The 16,024-nt window shown below is 43.2% G+C and overlaps 2 protein-coding genes and 1 long non-coding RNA gene across 11 annotated transcripts in view; 2 read left to right on the forward strand and 1 right to left on the reverse strand.

Moving 5' to 3' along the window:
• LOC125102441 (uncharacterized) lies at positions 1-6,615 on the forward strand. The gene is made up of 3 exons (XR_007128126.1): positions 1-41; positions 4,740-4,812; positions 6,385-6,615. It is a non-coding gene; the product is annotated as an uncharacterized LOC125102441 (long non-coding RNA).
• Positions 4,397-13,929, reverse strand: LOC125102439 (uncharacterized). 7 transcript variants are annotated; one of them, XM_047733686.1, is made up of 3 exons: positions 13,276-13,929; positions 7,340-7,543; positions 4,397-4,788 (listed from the first exon to the last, which is right to left on the reverse strand). In XM_047733686.1, the coding sequence occupies exon 1, from the start codon at positions 13,927-13,929 to the stop codon at positions 13,327-13,329; it is 603 nt and encodes a 200-aa protein (XP_047589642.1). In that variant the 3' UTR covers positions 4,397-4,788; positions 7,340-7,543; positions 13,276-13,326. The 7 variants fall into 7 exon arrangements, with proteins under 7 accessions (XP_047589642.1, XP_047589637.1, XP_047589643.1 ...); XM_047733681.1 differs by having other exon boundaries at positions 12,878-13,929; XM_047733687.1 differs by lacking the exon at positions 7,340-7,543.
• A 154-nt stretch (positions 13,930-14,083) lies between these two features.
• NUP153 (nucleoporin 153) overlaps positions 14,084-16,024 on the forward strand; it is a 70,138-nt gene continuing 68,197 nt past the window's right edge. For all 3 annotated transcript variants that reach the window (XM_047733674.1, XM_047733676.1, XM_047733673.1), the window contains exon 1: positions 14,084-14,215. In XM_047733674.1, the coding sequence (XP_047589630.1) occupies positions 14,105-14,215 (111 nt within the window). In that variant the 5' untranslated portion in view covers positions 14,084-14,104. The remainder of the gene's footprint in view (positions 14,216-16,024) is intronic.

The following is a 16,024-nucleotide window of genomic DNA, read 5'->3' on the forward strand; positions in this document are numbered from 1 at the left end:
TTATCATCAACCATCCCAGAGGGTCTTTCCTGCCATCGCTTGTGAGTGATTTTCCGCTGGTGTGTCTCTTATCACTCCCCAGGACATAATCCTTTAAAAAAGCCAATTTAGCTCAGCACTCCTAACCTCATTTTGGAGTAAAATAGGCCAATGATCCTGCCAGCCTAATGTCTCCTATCTACCTAGCCATAGTCACTTTTTTTTCTTAAAAAAAAAAAAAAAAAAAAAAAAAAAAGGTGAACTGTTCTTCCAAAGGAATTGAGGTGTTTAAACAAATCAATGCAAACAATTTTAAAAATCCTACTTCATGGGCTCAGTCCATAGAGCGTGTGACTCTTGGTCACGGGACTGTGAGTTTGAGCTCCACACTGGGGATAGAGATGACTTAATAAAAAAAAAATCTTACTATAATTTATCTACTTTGGGACTATTATCTTAATCACTTGGGTAATTCTTCTGGAAGTATCCCCAAGCTATGAAAAACTAGATTACTTAGATGTACGGATGATCTTTATAAGAACCAAGCAGCATTGAGGTCTCGGGAAACAGCTTTGCATTTGACACAGGATGGAGATACACTTTTGGCACGGGCCCATTTGGTGTGTTAGACTCAGGTTTTCTTGGAACCTGGACAGGACACCAATGTCGGAGAAAAGTAAGATAAAAGCTTGAGGAGAGATGACAGGACATATGAGCATCCTCTTGGCCCCCAGGGGACCTCCCCTTTGAAAGATGGATCTGGAACCTTGCACTAGATTTTGGTTCTGTGCAGGGAATCTTTAACCAGCTATTCCATTCTAGGGGAAAGGACGAAAGGGAAAGAAGGCAGAAGGTGTAGGAAAGAAGTGGTCAGAGAACCATTGCGACCGAGTATGTAAGAAAAGTGACAAGAGTTTGTTCAAATACGTGTTTCTAGTTCCACTCCAGAGATTCTGTAGGTATGGGGTAGGGCCTTGACAATCCATGTTTTACATGTTTCCCATCTGATGCTGATGGCCAGAATTTGTGGACTACTGTGGAAAGGCAAAGCTTACACCTGAACAAATCAGGATCCAATTTGTTAGCCTGGCTTTGGAGGAAAAAAAAAAAAAGGCCCAGGGATGTTTTAAATTAATTAAATTAATTAATCTATGTTCTCCTTACCCTCTCTCCTCTTCAAGCACCTAATCTCTTGTATTCATTGCCTCGGGGGAAAAATAAGCCGGGGGGGGGGGGGGGGGGGGGGGTGAAAAGGAAGCAACCTTCCAGAATCTTCCAAAAACCTAAAATCCTTAAGGGGATTAGACGCACAGGAGAAAGGTTGGAGAGCTGGAGGATGGGGCTGTTGAGGAGGGTGGAGCCATCCCTAGAAAAAAATTGAGAAAGACTGTCTAGGCAGAGAGGATATGGGGCACAGAGACAAGAGGACACAATTGCCTTTGCATCCCCTAGGGGGAGGGGCCCTGGGGAGACAGCAAAGCCGGAGCCAGTCCATAAGATTCAATGGCAAAGTGTATCGCGTTTCACTCTCCAAAGTCAGAAGTCCAGCAGTGTAGAAGGACACAGAGAGGAAAGGCTACACTGGGTACTGAGGCAGGCGAGGCCTTCAAGGGCTGCAGAAAGTGTCTGAAGCCTTAGGATGGTACAGACGCTGCACCTGAGGAGAACAGGGAAGAAAGCACGTGAATCGAAGGAGCCAGAATTTGCGTGGGTGGACAACATCAAGAAATAGTTGCCCTTGGGGCGCCTGGGTGGCTCAGTGGGTTAAAGCCTCTGCCTTCAGCTCAGGTCATGATCCCAGAGTCTTGGGATCGAGCCCCGAGTCAGGCTCTCTGCTCAGCAGGGAGCCTGCTTCCCTTCCTCTCTCTCTGTCTGCCTCTCTGCCTACTTGTGATCTCTGTCAAATAAATAAATAAAATCTTAAAAAAAAAAAAGAAAGAAATAGTTGCCCCCCACCACTCCCCACAGCATTATGGAGCCCTAGAAACAGCTCTGGGGAAAAGCAGGTGGGGAGGGGCATGGTAAGACCTGACTTGACTGGGTTTTGTTTTTGCTCTCGCTGAAGAAGGCAATTTTGAAACAAATTCTGTTGAATTAAGTATAAATTTACATTTTTTTGTACCCCTGAGGTGTGGACACAAGATTCAAGTCGGCTGCCCTAGATGTTACTCATCAAGGGAATTATGGGGGCATCCCATGATAAACCATTTAACAGCTTGGAGCAGGTGTGTGTGCTGGAGGGGGGAGGTGTGACGTGCTCACAGCTGAGGTTCTGAGATGCAGCCAATGGCCAGGGTATCTTCATTCCAGGCTGAAGATCTTGTGTAGAATTGTAAGTCACTCCAGGATACACGCACTATCTCTGGTTCTAATTTAAGACATCTCGAAATAGGGCAAAGAAATAGGGTGACCAGATTTAGCAAATTAGTTGTCCCATACAATATTTGCAGCATTGGGGACATACTTGTATTAAAAAATTATTCATTGTTTATCTGAAATCCAAATTGAACTGGGTATCTTATATGTTCTCCAGCAACACTGCAAAGAAGGGAATTCACTTATCAGAGTCTGGGGCCCACTAAGACATCGGCCCAAGTACCCCAATCTGGTTAGCAGAATCCCAGGCTACCATGGAAATCTTGTCAAGGCCTTGCTGAGAAGCAGCTGGACATAGCTCTGTGAGAATAGACAGGATGTCAGTGGGCTCAGTAGCTTCCCGAAACATCTCGCGCTCCACTCCTTCCGTTTGCCCTGCCTGTGGGAAGTTCTAGAACGCCTCTTGGCTTAATGAAAAAGGCACAGGTTTGGAAATCAGTAGGACCTGTGTTCAGAGCTTGTCCCTGGTGCATGACCTTGAGGGAATCACTCAACCTTTCTCTTTCAGACTACTTCCTCGAAGACTTAAGAGGATGAATGGTAGTGCGGCCAGCGAGGGGTGTGGCATGCCGTGGGTACTCCAGAACGCTATCATTTCATGCACTTAGTTATAAATACGAGTGTAGGAGACTTGAAATTCTCTTCCTTGCTGTCTTCCTTGCTTCCAGAAGGCCCCACTTTGATACTACAGTTACTTGGGGACACTGTTGGTCCTATAGCAAAGTTCAGTCTATGTATGTCTGTCTAAAGTATACATTTTAAAATTTTTTTTAAAGATTTTATTTATTCATTTGACAGAGAGAGAGAGAGATCACAAGTAGGCAGAGCAGCAGGCGAGGGGAGGGGAGCAGGCTCCCTGCCAAGCAGAGAGCCCGATGTGGGGCTCGATCCCAGGACCCTGAGATCATGACCTGAGCTGAAGGCAGAGGCTTTAACCCACTGAGCCACCCAGGCACCCTTACCCATCTATTTTGACAGAGAGTGTGTGCACTAACTGGGGAGTGGCAGGCAGACAGAGAAGCAGGCTTCCCGCCGAGCTGGGAGCCTGATACACAACTTGATCCCAGGACCCCGGGATCATGACCTGAGCCAGAGGCAGACGCTTAACTAAATGAACCACCCAGTCGTCCCTAGAGTATACATTTTTTCTTAAGACTTTAAGTAATCTCTACACCCAATGTGGGGCTTGAACTCACATGCCTAAGATCAAGAGTCAACACATTCATGCTTTAACTGAGCCAGCCATGTGCCCCTACAGTACCTTCATTTAAACTTTTTAGAATTTATTTACATCTAAAGAAAGCAATGACACCCTCAAATTGTACTCAAGTCCCCTGGTTGAATGTCCTGATCACTGTTCCACTGAGCCAGGGTTGGGGGACAAGGCTGGTCAATGTTCAACTTTCATCTGCCTGGCAAGGTGCTTAAAATCGGAGGGGGAGACAAACCACGAGAGACTGCGGACTCTGAGAAATAAACTGAGGGTTTTGGAGGGGAAGGGGGTGGGGGATTGGGGGAGCCTGGTGGTGGGTATTAAGGAGGGCACGTATTGCATGGAGCCCTGGGTGTGGTGCATAAACAAGGAAATCTTGGAACACTGAAAAAAGAATAAAATTAAAAAAATAAAAGTACAACAAAACATAAAAAAATGTAGAACATAAACTTAAAACGATTTAGGTTAGTGTACATTTTCCAAAGGAAATTTATCCGCATCAGTACATATTCAAAATACTTAAAAATAAGTAACAGTACAGCTGTCATCCCTAATGGCCGGACATAAATCATCACCACGTTCCTACCTGCCGAATGTGTGGCCCAGGATAAAATAAATATGTGTCGAATAGCATCCCGAAGTTTAGGGTATATATCTTTGTCCCTTTGGTTCACACTTCCTGTTTTGGTATAACCCCTCAGGGGAGACACCATTTGCATCAGATTGTGGAAATTGTGGAAATGCGATTTTTTTCTGTTTCCCTCCGACAATGCAATTAGTCCATGGTCTGTGGTGAGTTGTATGTAAAAGGAAAAGAGGGAGATTAAAGGTGGTTTAACCATATAAGAGTATTAAAAAAAAAAAACCATTCATTTTAAAGTATTTTTGAAACACACAGAAAAAAAATTCCATAACATAAAGGTTGTTGAGAGGAATAACAAATTGCAAAACCTATGAATATGCCCTCATCCAATCAGTAAAACACTTCTCCAATTTGTGCCCGGAATGGAGAGGTTAGGAAACCGTGAAGTGACCATAAGGAGGGTCTTTTCTTTCGAATGTATTATTCATCCGTCATTCATTATTTAGGGCCTTAGTAAGTGATACTTGTCCCTTCTGCACGGCGATTCCTGCAAGGTATCCGTCATCTTCCCTTCGTTTATTTTCACAGCTTTTTAAGTTCAGTCAACAAGGAGCCAATCTGGACTGAGAAGACTGACCTATGGAGAGTGAACACACCAAAGGTGAGTCCAGGTCAGCTGTGGACCCAGCGGAAATTTCGACCGAGTTCTCCGAAATGGCAGGTTGTGACTATTTGTCAGAATTGAGCACTTTCTCTCCCCTTCCTCCTCTCAGCGCCCCCTTCTCTCTTACACACTCCTTAAACAGCTCCCCCTTTTTCTCTATTGCTCACGTGGATAGACGTGTTCAGTGAAGGTTGCTGAAAAATCCAAACAAACGGTCTGACCGGTCTTGTTTAGACGACATGGAAACAGCCACTGGGCGTTTCTTTTCCTTCGCTTGAAAAGAGGACAGATAGCTTCTAAGAACTATTGGATTTCCTTTTTCCATCCCCGTTTTTAAGACTTTTCAAAGGATCCAGTTCTAAAGTTAGTGATGGAACAAACGAAGGGGAGAAGTCTGCTCCCTTTTGTTTGTAAACCCAACCCAGTCCTTAAGAGAAGGAAGATGCCGGTCCCGGAGGATGCCTAGCTCCAGAAGGGTCAGCCCATGGGATGAGGAATTAAGGGAGAGGCATACTCATAATGGCCAATAGTAAAAACAGAAAAAGGGTTTTTTCCTTCCCGATCTCATCAACTCCCAGTGGCCTTTTATAGATTCGTCTCCTTCCCACCCAGCTGCAGACCTTACCTGTTTGCAGTTGCTGCAGCTCTGCCTGGCCCCGTCTAGTTGCAGAGAGACGAGGGATTATACTCCCCTGTTAGCAAGCATTAAGCTAAGATCTCAACACTTCGGTTGCAAGGGATGGGCCTAAAAACAGGTGCTTCTTGTAGGAAGTGCTTATGAGTCACTGCTGACTCACAGCGGGGGCAAGATTTTATGAGCAAACAAGTGAAAGAGAGCTGGTTTAACTGTTACTAATTTAAAGCATCTAAGTTAGGGTTTGGATTTAATTGTGGCCGGCAGAAGCTGTTTGTTGCTTGGTTCCGGGCCGTGTGGAGACCTATGTTCTGCTTTGATGTTTTAATTCTGTGCACGGTATACGTGCTGAACTTAAACCTTCCGGTGCAAGGTGGTTTTCCTTCCCTGGGGGTGGCGTGTTTAAGCAGACTTCGCTCCATGTCTGCGGGGTTGGTTTTTGTTTGTATGGCAATACTGCCTACTTAGTATTGAACGTAGTAGCATAGAGAACGTCCCTTGCATTTGCATTGGAGAATATTTGAAAAGTTCTTCTTTGGCTTTTGGGTTTGAAGGACCGTATTTTTGGTAGCCCACGATATTCTATGGTCTCTGTAATGGATCCAGACAAGGTGAGATACGTTGAGGACAGAGGCCACGGGTTACACATACCGGCTTCCAATTCATCTTGTTAACCAAGCATTAGGTCTGTTAAATCAACTCGGCTATCCAGGATACTGGAGAATAAGGATGTATTAAATCCAGAACATCATTTCAGGTAGCATCTAGCTTCCTTTGGAGAAAGAAGCCAATGAAAATAAAAAGAAAAAAAATGTGTAATTCTGTTTTGCTGTGGATTAAGGTGAAACGTACCAAATGTTAAATAAGGGGGGAAAAGATCTACATGCTCTATAAGCTGCTGGTTCATCAACTCTTAAAATTGTTGGTTGTTGTAGACTAACGACAAAGGGGAATTCCTAAGCCTGCTCCTTATAGAAACCTTGGATAGCTCATTGCCTTGATGCCTTGATCCATAAATGTTCAAAGGAGCAAATGTGTTCATGTTTGGCTTCCAGGATGGAAGGTGTATATGAGTCTTTTAAAAATGATTTATTTCTTGTATTTCATGTTTTATGCCTTCCTTATTGTAGGAGGAAATAACTCTAGGTGTGGGGGAGGAGGAGAGAATTTTTGATGACCAGCTGCAGAAAATCTTTAGACTAAAGGATCCATTATGATTAATTTTTTTCCAGAAGTAATTTTTGGAGAAAATCCTGCATCTGAATATTGTACTGATTTCATAGCACTTACGTAAGGGCTAGAGCTATTAGAAGTAGGTAATCTACTGAATTGTTTTTGTGATTGGTCAAGTGGAAAGCTGTTATTTCTATTACAGTTTAGGAAAGGTGAAAGCTATACATTTTACTTCGTTGCCTGACTTCTTTGCTTGCATTTTAGTTACTGGATGCCAACGCAGTACTGTGAATCTTTGCTCTTAGGGTTTGTTCCTGCTTGCTTTTCTACCTTAACAGTGATTTTGTGAGTGCTTTGGGAAGAGGAAAGTTAGCAACTCTAAGGAAGTAATCTGGTATTTCTTTTCTTGGCTCCTAGCTTCTTGGATTATGAGTGGATTTATTCTACATCCACATCCCTTGTTTCTCATGAGTTAACTCTAGAAAGAAAACTTGTACAAATAAGGATATTTGGGATTAGCAAAATGTTCTTTAAATATCTATGCACAAGTATATTTCCTAACTAATGTTTAGTTTCAGACACTTAACATTTCAGATGTGCTTTATAAATTCCAGTGCATGGTTAATTCTCAAATGGGGTGTACATCCGAGTCACCTGGTACCTTGTTAAAATGCAGATTCTGACTGAGTAGGCCTGGAGTGGGCAGAAACCCTTTACCAGCTCCCGGGGGCTGGTGCTGCTAGTCCATGAGTAGCAAGGGGCCCAAAGACCCATTTCAACCGGGTAGGTTATGCCTTTTTTGTGGTGGTGGTGAGATGATGTGTACATTAGAGCTGTTAACATGTCAATTCACAGAATGCTCTTGAAAAGAAACATCATCATGAATCAGGATCTGATAAATCCAAGCATTCTCTACAAATGCTTCAAAAAAGAGAAAAAATGAAAAAGTTTAGTCTAAGCAAATTGAGTTTTGCAGACATTATAGTTGTACACAGCTTGCAACCTTAATGATGAGTTTAGTTTTTTAATATAACTGGTTAATTATATTTTAAAAATGAAACTAAGCCAGTAGATTTATATTCAATAAATGAATTTAGTAGCATGTGTTTAGAATTTAAAATGTAGAATTTTGTGGGTGAGTTATTAGTGTCAAGTTCTAGTGGTTAATAGACCATAAGGCACTAAACTTTAAGAGAACGCAGGAAAATAGTAAAGTGTAATGCACTCTATGAACAGAGGTTATTTTACTGTTTGGCACACTGACCTATACTAGAAACTACCATATGGTACGTCCTCAATAAATGTTTTTTAATATTTAGATTATGTTTATAAATGGCTTATAACTATCCACATTTTCCTTTAGCCCTGGTCTCAATTGTTTATACTTAATAAGAGTGCATATTTGAATATTAGACAAAAATGTTTAATCCTAGCTGATTCATTAACTGTCTTGTTAGGATGGAACTAGTCTTCCTGAATTTGGTTCTTATTCCATCCAATAAAACTGAATTTCTATTTAGAATTGCTAAGTTTAAAACAAGCCTTAAACTGTAAAAGGATATATGTAAACACATATATGCCAAAGGCTAGACTACATTGACGTAAGTGGGAAGAGGAAGAAATTTTATATGAGATGTTAGAATTCAGTGATATATGAAGTTAATCAAAATTTGATATTAGTTGGTTCATTTAGTCTTAAGTATAACTTTATTCCCCAAAGACAGAGAACACAGTAAGTTAATGAGAGCAATAATGAGATGCATTTGAAATAGCCTCCCAATGTTACCGCCCTTCTTCCAATACAAACAAACAAAAACCCAGTTAACTTTCTAGAATCTCAGCCCCACGTTGGATTTTCTCCAATTAAGACTGAAGTGTATAATGAATTAAAAAAAGAAATGAATTTCACCTTATTTTCCTACACAATGAAATTCTTGATAATAATTAGCACATGAAAATGTGTGTGGAGATCTATCCAAAATTCTCAAAAAAATAATAATTTGCTTCAATAGACATCACAGTGGATACTTTATTTTATGTTAAGATAAAATAAACACATAGTTTTCTAACTTCTTATAATTGTCATCTCTAAATACTCCCTTGGCCAGAATTGACTACCTTTCTTTCTTTCTTTCTTTCTTTCTTTCTTTATTTGACAGACAGAGATCACAAGTAGGCAGAGAGGCAGGCAGAGAGAGAGAGAGAGGAGGAAGCAGGCTCCCTGCGGAGCAGAGAGCCCGATGCGGGGCTCGATCCCAGGACCCCGGGATCATGACCTGAGCCAAAGGCAGAGGCTTTAACCCACTGAGCTACCCAGGCGCCCCAGAATTGACTACCTTTTGAAGAATGTATAAAGACTGTTTTTCAATCCGGATTGGGCTTAGACTAAATTGTATTTCATTTGAAATGAGTGGGTATTTCTTATCTCTTAGAGCAGGGTCAGCAGCCTCCCTGTGTGTTCTTGTAATGGGCAGACAGTTACCATATCGTATGGGGGGCAAGATAAGTTTTTTGGGGGGTGGGGCAGGGGCCATGGTAGGAACAGGCTTTTCATAAATTGCCATCTCTCCCAATATAACCAACCATTCTGGCTGATATGGGTCCAGGTTTAAGAAAAGTGAAGCTGGGCTAATCTTTGTTGGAAACTTGGTTATTGGGAAGGAATTCCCATGTTTTTTCTGAGGTTCTGCTATTTGGTCTGAATATAAATAGCTTTTAGTTTTTCTACTCATCCTTCACGGTATTCTTTTGTTTTTATGATATATTTTAAATTCTGTTGATCTTGCTTATGTGGCTTCTCTCTGATTTGGAAGCCTGATGTATGACATCCCTTCTACCCACACGGCCCAGCTGATATATTATACACTCCCATCCTACTCCGTATCCTCATGTCCCCATGCTATAGTGCGGGTCAGTGCATTCCCATGTGATCCTAAGCCAGATATTTGAGTCTGGTCTTTCCAGTGCTATCATACCTTAAAGTTGGCAAACGTCCCTTCTCCCTACGCGGTAAGACAGAACAAATATCTAAACATTTTAGTTGGTGTAGAGATCATCGGAGAGAGAGAGAGAGCAAGAGAAAGGGAGAGGTTTCTAAGGTATGCTAGTCTCCATTAAAGTGGAAAATCATCTTTTCAAAGAAAAATGTTTGAAGTGGTAGATGGGTCTCTAAACTGGCTAAAAAAATGACAAAGTGAGGGCAAGAGCATGGGCTTTGCAGTTAGGAGGAGGAGAAATCACTCAAATATTGACTCTGCCATTATTTTAAAAATAATTTTTAAAAAGATTTTTAATTTATTTATTTGACAGACAGAGATCACAAGGAGGCAGAGAGGCAGGCAGAGAGAGAGAGGAGGAAGTAGGCTCCCTGCTGAGCAGAGAGCCCGATGTGATTCGGGGATGCGGGGCTCGATCCCAGGATTCTGGGATCATGACCTGAGCTGAAGGCAGAGGCTTTAATCCACTGAGCCATCCAGGCGCCCCTAAAAATATTTTTTAAAGAGTTTTTTTTATCCCCTTAATACCCAGTTTCCTTATTTGTAAAATGATAATAGTTTCTCTACGGATTGTTAGGATTACACAAGAATCTTTCTAGTATATCATCATAGGGATTTGTTCATGATACTCCTGAATGCTTTATCATCGAATAAATAAATGAATTTGAGAAATAACTTGTTACACAGTATAGAAAACAAATGAGCAGACTCAGAAAGCTTATATAAAGCAATTTAGCTGTATTCATGAGTGTATTATTTATTATAATAAAATAGAAACAGACAAAATTGGTAGTAATTAGCTGTAGTATATACAAAGTGATTGCTATGTAACACTTTTCTGTGTGTTCAGGATATGGAAGTGAGGGAAAATATCATTGTCTTCATGGAGTAAGGGAGAAATGAGTTTCTATTAAAATACACTCAATGAAACAACCCAAAACTTAAGATAACTTCTTAGAGGTCTAAAGATTGATGGGAAGAGAAGTTAATAATAAGGAAAAGAATGAATAAAAAAGATAGCTAGTTCATAACACAAAATTTCTAAGGGATATCCTCCAATTCTGTGAACTACAGAATCTTACTAGTTTTTAAGGGATTAAATTCATCATCTATAGGAATTGGCTAATTATAAGTACTAAATAATAATTATTCCCTTCCTCAAGAACCTGTTAATTCCTAATATGGCTGGGATGATTTCAAGAATCCCTATTATTGCTCCATGTCATTTGATACCTTTTTTTCTAATTTGTATCCGGTATCTGTTAGAGAAATGTTCATTGTACGTTTGAATGTGGGCAGATTCTTTAAATTTTATAATCAGAATAACTTGATTAAAATTCATTCTATTACTAGTAATTCCTAACTGAAGAATGAGTCCTGTACCAAAAATGTATGAGGAACTCTAGGTTTGGCGATTTGTAACTCTAAAGTGAATTTCAGCATAGAAACAATGTTATTTTTGAATCTCAAACTATGCACAAGAAGTAATTTCATCCCACAGTAAGGCTGATACTATTTCAGGGTAAAATTAGGCTGTAGGAAGTTTTGAATGCGAATTTCTTCTTGCCTTTTATTTCTTCTCTGCTGTTAAGCCTGGTAACATTTCCAATAACTCAGTAACATGAATGGGGGACTAATGTATTATTCTTCCCGCAAATACTGTTTCACTTCAAAGAAATAACTGTAAAGTGGGGTAAATAATTGAGATCAAGGCTAAAGGAGGATGTGGATTTTTCCATACCTCAATTCCTACCACTTTAAAAAAAAAAAAAAAGATTTTATTTATTTGAGAGCGAGAGAGCGATAGCACAAGCGAGTAGCAGAGGGAGACGCAGACTCAGGGATGCAGACGCAGGCAGGGAGCCTGACATGGGGCTCCATCCCAGAACCCTGGGATCATGACCTGAGCCAAAAGCAGATGCTTAACTGGCTGAGCCACCCAGGTGCCCCAGTTCTTAAAGTTTTCTATTCTGAAATTTTGTCTTAGGTCGGCCTAGCTCTTTTTCACATGTTCCTTTCAAAGCCTGGATATGAAGGTTGTCCTCCACACACATCAAATAACAAATCACCAAGAAAGGGATGATTTTTGAGTCCCAGCCAGTTCACTCTCCTGTGCCGGAAATTCTGAATCTGGTAGGGTGAAAAGGGAAAATGAGATGGGCTACAGTTCCATCTTCCATGTATGCAGCCCAATGAAAGATTCAGGTACAGATCTTCCCCATGAGTTAACTTATTAGGAACTACTTTGCTCCGCTTGTCAAAAACCTAGCTAAGAGCTGTGAAAGAGAAACAATTGTATTTAAAAAGGATGAGGAAAAGTATGTACACCTGAGGGGTCTAGTGGGGCATTGCTGGTGGAGCCTGGGCATGGAGGTAGGAAGACCAGGAAAACGGAGGAAGTAGATTAATTTTGTCTGTCATAGTTGGCAACTCCTTATAATCTTGGTGATTATTGTCAGAGGCACCAGGGAAAGTCCTTTGCTCTGTAAACCAATGCCTGATACTGTTTCCTTAGGTGCTGAAAGGCATTACAAAATCCGAGGTACTGTACGTTTGGTTTCACAATTTGACTTACGTGATGTTATAGAGTGCTTTGAATGGTGCAGTTTGGTGGTAGAGACGGTATGAATGTCTTAGAGTTCATTTGTATCTGATAGCTGGATATTACATGCTTCCCCTCCGAGCAGTTCTTATGAGCTATACATTTATTCATGCTTTCATCGGAACCAACACCCTGTTGAGGTAAATATTCATTCTATTTGCAGATGAGGAAGCTGAAGCTTAGAAAGAGGATCAGTAACTTCCCCAAGGCCACACAGCTAGTAAGTGATAGATCTGAAATTAAGTTTGAGTCCAAAGATACTATGAAGCTTTAAAATCAATTGTCTCAAATGAAACACTAAGCCTATATGTGGTGGTTTTTTTCTTTCTTTCTTTTTTTTTTTTTCCCTCCCCAGCAGGCTTTCCCCTCTACTCATTTGGGCACTTGTTTCTACTCTTAAAGAAAAATTGGGTTATAGCCGTGGCTTTGACTGCCTGGCGTGAAGGCGCCACCTGAATTCTCTGAACCCCTCTCCGGTCGGTTGAATGGAAGGGCAGAACCATGAGACCACCAAGCCCTTTCTAACGGTCAATTCCTACAATCTCTGTACTTTGTGAGTTCAGTGTTTGATCCCAGCTTACTTACTTTCCTAAATATAATGTTTTCTATTCGGAGCAAATATATTTATACTTTTATGACTGGCAACCTACCACTTACCTCTAATGGGAGCTGACTGCGTGGGTAATAATTGTAGTCCCTTACTGCATTTCTTGTATACCAGGACAGGTACTAAGTACTCTACCGAAATGAGCACAACAGCTCTATCCCATGGATTTTATGGTTCCCATTTTAGAGAGGAAGAAGCCAAGGCTCAGAAAGTTTTGACTTATCCAAGGTCAAGCTAGAGAGTGGTGGAACCAGAATTCCATCCCCTCGTGTTTGACAGCAAAGCCCTTACATTTTAATGGGACATTAATGAAACTGTATGCATTTTCTAATTCCGCTTTAGGCTTCAAGATCTCGGACGTTGTTTTTTAACCATTAAAAAAAAACAACAAAAAACTGTTCTATATTAGCTCCTGTTTTTGATTTTAGTATCTATCTGTTTTACCAACCGATGGCGAAGCAGAGTGAACGGGGGTTAGTTTTTACGTTGAACGCCTCTTTCAAAGTCTCAGTTTACCGCTAAGCGCAGTGAAAAGAATGGAGCTCCTGGCTTTGTGCCTCTGCGCGGGTGCGTGGATCTCCTTCCGCGTCCTCCTTGCCGAGAACTCGCGTTCTTCCGCTGAACTACTCTTCCCAGCGTGCCGCGCGCCGAGAGCGCGGGCTCCACCGGCCCTCCCTTCCTCTTGGCCTATCAACTCGGTCGCAGTATGATGATGCAAGCGCGTCGGGCGCTGACGAGTGACGGCGTTCTGGCTCGCGACCGCGGCGGCGGCCTTAGCAGCGGCAATAGGCGCAATAGCGGCGGCGACTGCAGGGACGACGACGACGGCGGGGCGGGCGCTGTGCGCAGAGGGGAGGGGTAGGCGGGCGGCGCCGGCGGCTTCAACTGCGGCAGCTACGGCTAGGGCGACGGAAGAATCCCCATCAGCCGGTGGTCGAGTTAGGCCTAAGCAGCGCCTGGAGCAGCTCGCTCTGTCCTCTGCGGGGGATCTCCATAGAGACCGTGACATACACAGAGGCGGGGGTCCGCGGGAGGCTGCCGGACCGGAGCCAGCTCCTCGGCCTCTGTCGCCGCCACCGCCGTCCCTGGTGCCAGCGCGCATTTTCTCTTCACTCCTGCTCGAAACCTCGCGCCTCTTGGTGTGGCCGTGCTTCAGTGTGTGGGCAGCGAAGGCGGACTTTTGGGCCGGGGCCGGGCGGGGGGGGCTCTAAGGCCTCCACCTCTGCCTCTCCCGCCCCCTTACCCGCCCCGAAGCGGGAAGCCGCGGAGGCTCCGCCATGGCCTCGGGAGCCGGAGGAATAGGAGGGGGCGGTGGCGGCAAGATCCGGACGCGGCGTTGCCACCAGGGGCCAATTAAGCCTTACCAGCAGGGGCGACAACAGCACCAGGTATGGGACCCCGACGCGGTGGCGTCTCAGCGGGTCGGGAACTCAGCGGGAGGGAACAGGCGGTGAGGGGCCCTGGCGCCCCACGTGGAGCGGACGGTAGGGCCTGAGGAAAGGCCCGAGCCAGGCGGCGGGATCTCAGGCCGCTGGGGTGGCGACGGGAAGTGGGCTGAGACAGGCCCATCTTTGCGGCACACACGTGTGGTTCAGGCCGCCTCCCTCCCCCCGTCCTCCCCCCGCCTCTGGGCCAGGGGCTTCCCCAGACTGGCGTAGGGCGGGAACGGAAATTCTAGGCCTACGATGCGTTTTTCTTTCGTTTTTGGCGGGGACTGGGAGGTTTGAGCGTATTACTCAACCTTCTCTCGAGGGAGAAAGGAGAAGATGTGGCTGGAGGTTCGTATGCTTGCTGTTTGCTACTCTCCCGCGTTTCAGTTTGTGAGGGGAGGGGGCTGTCCTTGGCAGTCTGCTTCCGAGGCATCCGGGGGTGGGGATGGGGCGCTGTTAAACAGAAAGTGGAATAACTTTGTTTTCATCCTGTTCATTCCGCGTCTCCCCCGCCGGTGTCTTTCGATCTGAGAGCGTCTGCTTTGATTTTTTCCCCGAAACCCCCGTAACCTGGTTATAGTTACCTAGGCCCTGGGGCATTTTGAAAGTCCCTCTCCACCCTTACGTCTTTTCTCCGCTGCGAGACTCTTTCCTCCCTTCCTCTATCCTCCCCCCACCCCCATCTTAGTTTGGAGGCTAGAATTGGCTATTCAGTACAGTAGACGGGGACGCCAGTCCTGATCTCATGCACGAAATATTTTAATTTTACGGGACGTATTCTAGACGTTTAGGTACTTTTGACACCCAGGAATGTTGGAGGTCTTAAATAATGAACCACCTTGCGCACTTATGGGTGTTTGAAATTATGAAAAGGAGTTTATCCTGACTGTAAAGGAGACATTTTGAGAAAATCCGATTTAAAAAAAAAAACCTCCTTTTTGTTATGGGAATTGAGTAGGAAACTGTTAAAAATTTATTTTAATAAAGTCACTTACAAAACTTCTCAGTGAGACTAAGGTGCAGGTATGTGTGTGTCTTAAACTTGTTAAAAAAACAAAAGTATAGCAAAAGGGTCTGATAACTTGTTACATCCTGTTAAAGGTAGGACTCCTAGATTGCTTTATTCTGGATGGTGATGGTTTTTGAATAACATGTTTGGTGACGGTGTTAAATTGTATCATTAAAAACAAAACTTTTAAAGTGAAAATTTGGGGGGATTTTTTTTTTTTTTACTAGTAAAAATGGTGATTTACAGTATTAAGTAGCTCTCTGCGAATGGTTAGAAGTCTTGACATTACTTTCACCTCTCCCTAGTTTTCCCCCAGATAGATACAGAAAATGATTGTTTTTCAGATTTCTTTGTGAGGAACCAGGGGTACTTGCAGGCTAGTTTAAGATTAGAATTCAGGTTGGGACGCCTGGGTGGCTCAGTTGGTTAAGCAGCTGCCTTCGGCTCAGGTCATGATCCCAGCGTCCTGGGATCGAGTCCCACATCGGGCTCCTTGCTTGGCGGGGAGCCTGCTTCTCCCTCTGCCTCTGCCTGCCATTCTGTCTGCCTGTGCTCGCTCGCTCTCCTCTCTCTCTGACAAATAAATAAAATCTTAAGAAAAAAAAAAAAAGATTAGAATTCAGGTCACACGCCTGGCCACTTAACCTAATCCTTTTGTAGGGGGGAAGTTAGACACACATGCTTTCTGTTTCCCCTGAAGAATAAATGTGTTTGAGTGCTTTTTAGATCTTAAAGTTACTATATAAAAAGTGAAATGT

This window comes from Lutra lutra, chromosome 6, assembly GCF_902655055.1.
Source record: "Lutra lutra chromosome 6, mLutLut1.2, whole genome shotgun sequence".
NCBI classification, from domain to species: Eukaryota; Metazoa; Chordata; class Mammalia; order Carnivora; family Mustelidae; genus Lutra; species Lutra lutra.